General features: G+C 37.2%; 1 protein-coding gene across 1 annotated transcript; it reads left to right on the forward strand.

Moving 5' to 3' along the window:
* Positions 1-207: 207 nt before the first annotated feature.
* LOC21397727 (U-box domain-containing protein 5) lies at positions 208-5,391 on the forward strand. Its single transcript, XM_010096951.2, has 6 exons — positions 208-819; positions 1,551-1,630; positions 2,007-2,192; positions 2,312-2,419; positions 2,812-3,977; positions 4,241-5,391. The coding sequence occupies exons 2-6, from the start codon at positions 1,574-1,576 to the stop codon at positions 4,986-4,988; spliced, it is 2,265 nt and encodes a 754-aa protein (XP_010095253.1). The 5' UTR covers positions 208-819; positions 1,551-1,573; the 3' UTR covers positions 4,989-5,391.
* The last annotated feature ends 1,508 nt before the right edge of the window (positions 5,392-6,899 follow it).

Raw genomic sequence — 6,899 nt, forward strand, 5'->3', positions numbered from 1 at the left:
GAATAAAAATACAGTCTCAAATCTAGAGGATACTTTTATAATTTTAATAAATAAAAGAATAAAAAAAAAACCATTACCTTTACTTTTTCTTGCGCAGACTCTTTCTCTCTCTCTCTCTTGGGTGAACAAAGACCAAAGCTTGATACTGGTTGACTCTCTCTCTCTCTCTCTCTCTCTCTCTCTCTCTCTCTCTCTCCATCTCTCCCTCGCATATAATCTTGTGTCTTACTTGGCCTTCAGACTTCAGCTCTCTGATAAGGCTTTCAAGTGCAAGAAGGCAAGAAAGAAAAATAGACACTTTGAATCCTCTAGCTGAGCCTCTGCTCTTGGTCTTCGTGGGTTGTTCTTTTGTTGGTAGAACCACCATTAAAGAAGCTTCTTTCTTTGTTTTGTCTTTTTCCGTGGGAATTCTCATCAGTTTTCGTCAGTAAAAGAACAAGCTTGATTGATGAGCGAAAGGAGGAGTAATATCATGAATTTGAGGGTTGGGTTTTGCTTTGCTGCGAAGTTTCTCTGGAGCTACTGTTTTCTCTTTACTTTTCTCATCTACGGAAGGGCTGCACGGGAAGATTCACTGAGGTCCCGACTTTCTGTTTGAATTTTCGACAAATTTTTGGAAAAATTCCTGTGAGGTCTTCGGAAGTGGACACACACACACATATTATATATATTGGGCAGAACAGAACATAACATCATTTGTTTAAGAATTTAGTTGTGGCTTCTCTCAATTACGGCCTTAAAGTGTGAGTCTGATAATCACGCATAGATATCAGAGGAAAAAAGGAAGCTTTCGATCAAAATTCTGCTTTCTGCCAACGGGTAAGTCTCAAAATTCTCGGTCCAGTTTTTTTCTTTCTTTTATTTTATTTTATTTTATTTGTTTTATAAATTATTGTCCAAGACCCAGCAAGTATGACTTTAATAGCAGATGGTCCCTAAGTCTTATTATGGGGTCTAGCGCAACTTAAGAATATTAGCTGTTACATATAATAAATGATAGGCAACAATAAAATTGCGTGTCCAGGGATTTTTAAGACGCGATTTTTTTTTTTTCAATGCACATGCATGAAACTTTGACAGTGAAAATGGCAATAGGTCCAAGTTGAATGACGATGGTAGGGTCCAAATCGAATGACAATCGGATCCAAGTTAAACTTATTCGAGTATAATGAACGTAACAAATCAATCATTGTTTAGTTTTGTTATATTCACTATTAATTTCTGACAATGAGTTTTCCATTAACTTGGTAGTTTTGATCTCAATGCTGTTCTTAAAATATTTCTTTTACAAGTTTTCTTCAGTGTGTTTCTTTTGGTAGATGTTTGATACTTCCCAGTTTTTTATTCTCTAATTAATGCTTTTATGTTTTGAATATATAGCTCTTTTCTTTGCACTTTATTCAGTTGTTCATCTCGCCATTTAGGGAAGTTTTATCTTTAAATTTTTTGCTATTGGTATAAAAAACATTATATTCTTTTGGTAATATGGATGTTACTTAGAAACACATGAAATTAACCATGCTTTTTCCGTTTGCTTTTTGAATGCTCAGAGCATAACATAATTCCATTCTGAATGGGGACTGATGTTGCTGAAGCTCTGGAGAGAGCAACAAATGTTCGGTCCTTTAAGGTACAATTGTGCCCCATTATTTTCGTGTCAGTTTGAATATTTTAACGTTGAGTGTACATTTATTTGAGAAGATAACTCTAGGTTCTCTACTGACTGATATAAAACCAGAGACCTAGATATCAATTGAATTGCAAATCTTATTATAAAATTTGCTCAACAAAATAGAGTGTGACCAAATGGTGTTTCTATAATTGGTTAGTGTGTAGTCACTTTACGAGAGAGAGGGGATATAATGATGTTAAAAATTTTAGAGATATTTTATGAAGAAGCTCAAACTTGACTCGTGTTTTATGTCTGTCTTTTCTTTTTCCCCTGTATGCTTAATTTCAGCTAGCTATCATTATCAGATTGTAACTATTGTAATTCATGGTCACAGGTTCATCGTCTTATATGCACAGAACTTATGAAATTAGTTGATAGAATTTCAAGGATTTTTCCAAAAATAGAAGCGGCAAGACCTCGATGCTCTACTGGGATTCAGGCTCTATGCATGTTAAACAAGGCAATTGAGAAAGCCAATCTACTTCTGCAATATTGCAGCGAGTCTAGTAAATTCTACCTGGTATGTTGGATGATTCGGCATAGAGATGGCAGATGTAACTAGATTTTACATTAATGTTATGTAACTAGATTACTTAGCTAGTTTTCCATCTAAATTTGTGGTGTTTTTAAATTACCCAGGCAGTAACCGGGGATGTGATACTTTCAAGATGTAAAAAAGCAAGGACCTTGTTGGAGCAAAGTTTATGCGAAATTCATGATATGGTTCCAGTTATGTTAGCTGTCGAGGTTGGTTAATCTATTTGCCTTGTCGATCTTCTTCTCTCTTTTCCTTTCTATTCTGACGCCCTCTTGAAGAGGTAGTCGCAACTTGCTTATAGTCCAAAAGCCTTGTCTTGCATCAGTACTTGTTATTGGTTTCTTCAATTTCAAATCAAGCACTAGAAGCATTGTTCTCTGTAAAGAAAAAGTTGAGATTGTATCATATAGTGGCTTGTGACGTGGATATATCCTACTTTTTCTGCAATAATTCTGCTGATGCATTGGATTTTCATAACTTGGAAATGAAACCTTATTTGTCTTTTTATTATTATTTTTTATTTTTTATTTTTTTTGGTCTTCACACCATTCAGAGTTTAAGCTATTATTTGGTAGAGTTGAACATGATATGTGATATGCAGATTTCTCAAATAGTTGATGATCTTACGTCAGCAACATTTGTCCTGGATCCATATGAAGAAGAGGCTGGGAGGGTTATACGACAATTGCTCCAGAAAGGTAATTCGGCATCAGATTCTGTGGAAAATTCTGATGTTAAAGCTCTTCAACTTGCAGCTTCAAGACTCCAAATCACGTCACCCAAGTCTTTGCTAATAGAGAAAAGATCTATTAGAAAGTTGCTGGATAAAATTGATGAGAATGATTCTACAAAAAAGAAGATATTAACCTACTTTTTGTATCTGTTTAAGAAGTATGGAAACTTAATTATCCCAGATCAGGTAGAAAGTTCCCCTGGTTGTTATCAAGGCTCGTATGGATTTCAGAGTTCTAGACATGGTTCTGCGAATAACCAATCTGGTGAAATGGAACCACATAATAGATACAATCAGTATGGTGCTCAAAGCAACATGTTAAGGAAAGCTGTGCCCCCTGAGGAATTTAGGTGTCCAATATCTTCCAGATTGATGTATGATCCTGTTGTCATCGCGTCCGGACAATCATATGAAAGGATGTGGATCCAGAGGTGGTTTGATGAGGGTCATGACACATGTCCAAAAACCAATATGAAATTGACACATATGTCATTGACTCCAAATATTGGCATGAAGGAGTTCATATCAAAGTGGTGTAAGCAGAATGGGGTCATGGTTTCGGACCCACATATGGAAACAGAAGCACTGCACTCATGGGATACTTCCACCACTTCCATTGCCAGCTTTGGAAGTTCAATGAATGACCTGCATCTGCCACTGGATTTCAGCAATATATCACTTGGATCCGTAGATGCTAGTTTCAGTTCAGATTGCTCTCGCACTAAGGAACCCAGTGGATTAAGTTTGGTACAGACCGATAATAGTTCCGATAGGTTTCAATCCAATGTTGATATAGCTGAGACGGATCTGGAATTTCTATCTAAACTTGGTGAGCTTACTTGGGAATCTCGGTGTAAGGTTGTTGAGGATGTCAAAAGCCATTTGAACAGCGATGATAATGGATGTTATTTTCTATCTTCTGAGAATTTCGTCGAACCACTTATAACCTTTTTAAGGGATGCGCGGGCCTCTAGTGATATTAAATCTCAGAGAGATGGATTTCAGTTGCTGTTGACATTTGTGACTAAAAACAGGTAATTTCATTTTTGCAGTTAATATGTCACAGAGTTGTGAAAGAAAAGGTTAAATTGTAAGTTACACAATTCCATGGTAGAAACATTATAATTTCATTTCCGAGGAGTCAGATCCTAGGTCACATGCTAAATTGCTAATTGACTTTCTACCGTGGTTTTGTATAACCACTGTGTCCGTCCATGTTAATGTCCTGTTTAATCTATGCATCTTTATAAATGGTCCGTGAGTTTTTTTTTATGTACTTTTTTGACACGTAATGCAGGAATGGAATACCCTATCTACGCGAAGATGCTTTTGATCTTTTAGCTTCCTTTCTCGATACTGAAGTAACTGGAGAAGTTTTAGCTGTCATGGAAATTTTGTCTGGCTACCCCTATTGTCGGCCTAAGATCGCAGCATCTGGTTCTCTTCCATACATTCTAAGAGCCCTAGACTCTCAGAGCACAGGTTTCCGAGAACAAGCCATAAAGATCTTGTATGACCTGTCTTCCAACCATGACATTTATTCGCAGATTGCATCTTTGGAGTGCATCCCAAAATTGGTCCCTTTGATTAGAGATAAAGAGTTTGTTGGGAAGTGTTTGTTTGTTATGAAAAACCTGTGTAATGCTGAAGAGGCTAGGGCTTCAGTTGCCGAAACTAGCGGATGCATTGCTTCTATTGCCGAAGTTCTCGATAATGGAAGTTCCGAGGAGCAAGAGTACGCAGTTGATATTCTCCTCTCTTTGTGTTCACAACGCATTGAATATTGTGAGTTGGTCATGGATGAGGGCGTAGTCCCTCCTCTTGTCAGCATATCTGTCAACGGGAATGACAGAGGCAAGGTGAGCGCATTAGAACTGCTCCGACAATTAAGAGATATTAGGCATGAGCCCGAACGCACTGCAGTTGATCTTGATGCTGCTAGGGACTCAAGCAACCATACTAATGACAAGAAATCATCCAAGGGTTCTGGATTTTTCAGAAGGAAAATGTCAGCGTTCTCGAAAAACGGTGCTAAAAAGAGATGAAACCTATGTCCTGAGTTTGTTTCGGATGATGGGGTCTGAAAATCCTCCTTGTGACCTTGGCAGCTTCAATCTGAAACGGATAGGATTATGTGGAATTATGTCTTAGCTGAAACCTTATCGGTTCATGATTTACTAAGTTGGTATATATTTTTTTTCATCATTAGGTTTGGCAATTTTATTGCTCTTTAATTATGCATGAATACAAAAGGGAAAACATGTATCGTTTAGTAGTGTTTGATGTCTCTTTGTATATAGTATTGGCATTTTAATCAGTTATGCAGTTGGCTGACTCAGTGGACTTGTCACATGATTTTGTAAAGTTAAGTATCTGCTTTCATATTTGTTTTTCCCGACTTTCTCTGGTAGTTCCTGAAAAAATGGATTACCAAAGTCTTTTATTTTTCAGCCGTTAGATATGTATTAAAATCTGTCTATTTTACGTATTTTTTTAATCTGATGTGATTTTGATAAGATTTAACAGTTCAAAATTAAAACTATCGGTAGAGCGGACTATTGAAGAAACTTCTTTGTTTTTCTATTAATGCGTGGATTTGTCCCATGATTTTCTAAATTGGAAGCTTTCACATGTGTGTGTATATATATATATATATATATATACTAGTTTAAAATTCTTTAGAGAAAGTTAATAGTGTTATCTATATTAAAGTCTTGTAAATATCTTTTCTATATAATATTAGGCGGAAACAAAAAAAAAAAAAGAGAAATAGTAAGAAGCAACAAAAATAAAGGACTAAAAAAACCAATTAAGCTTTAGTAGTATAGACAGATTTGAAATACGTAAGATATTTGCGAGACGGAACAAAAAGAAAAAGGTGAGAAAAAAATAAAACGTGGAAATAAAAAATATAAAAAAAAGAAAAGAAAAATAGTGAGAAGTAGTGCTGAAAGTTCGGGTAGCGGGTATGCCCGATACCCGAAAATTTTCGGCCGGGCACAGGCTCGAGTAGCCCGAAAATTTTCCATTCCGGCTGCCCACCGCAGGTGGAAAAGTCGACCTCGCCGCCCGCCATATTTTTTTTTTGAATTTTCCTGCATAACCCGAATTTGCCCGAAATTTTTTGACCGTTAGCCCGAATTTTGCCTGTTGCCTGAATATGCCCGAAATTTTTTGACCGTTAGCATTTTGAACCCAACGGCTCTTTTTGCCCGACTCGACCGCCACCTGAATTTTCAAACCCCAACGGTTATTTTTAAGGTTGTTGCCCGAATTTGTCCGAACCCGACCTGAATGCCCGAATTTCACATAGCCGTTGGAACCGAATTTTTGGGGTAACAAATTTTTTTTTCAAGCCAAAAAAATTTCTATAAATAACCCCCCCCCCCCCACCAATTTCTAAACAACCCCCCCCCCCCCCCAACCATTTTCCTCACTCAAAAACTCTCATTCTCTCAAATCTCTCTTAATCTCTCTCAAATCTCTCTTAATCTCGCTTAAATCTCTATCGATCTCTCTTAATCTCTCTCAAAGCGCTCTCAATCTCTCTTATTTTTCATAATGGCTTCTTCTGGTTATGGTAGTGATATTCCCATTGATGCCCAATTCAACATCAAAGAATGGAAATTTCCTAATGTTTTTCAAACGCAGGAATCGCAAACTACAGAAAGAGTTGTTGAGGAAACTGCAAATCCGAGCCCTGGTGAACGTACTAGAGGTCGTGAACGTAATGGTGGTGGCACTGGTGGGCGTGGAGGAGAGGCAAGCAGTAGTGCTAGTGCAAGTGTTGCAAGTTCTAAGAAGAAATGCAAGCGCACCTCAGCAGTTTGGGAGCACTTCAACACATTCGAGGAAATCGACAATAACGGTAACATTAAATACATAGCTCAATGCAAATATTGTGGTGATAAATTACAAGGTAACATTATTCACGGCACTACACACTTGAGAAGACA

Source organism: Morus notabilis, unplaced genomic scaffold (assembly GCF_000414095.1).
Source record: "Morus notabilis unplaced genomic scaffold, ASM41409v2 Scaffold11, whole genome shotgun sequence".
Classification (NCBI taxonomy): domain Eukaryota; kingdom Viridiplantae; phylum Streptophyta; class Magnoliopsida; order Rosales; family Moraceae; genus Morus; species Morus notabilis.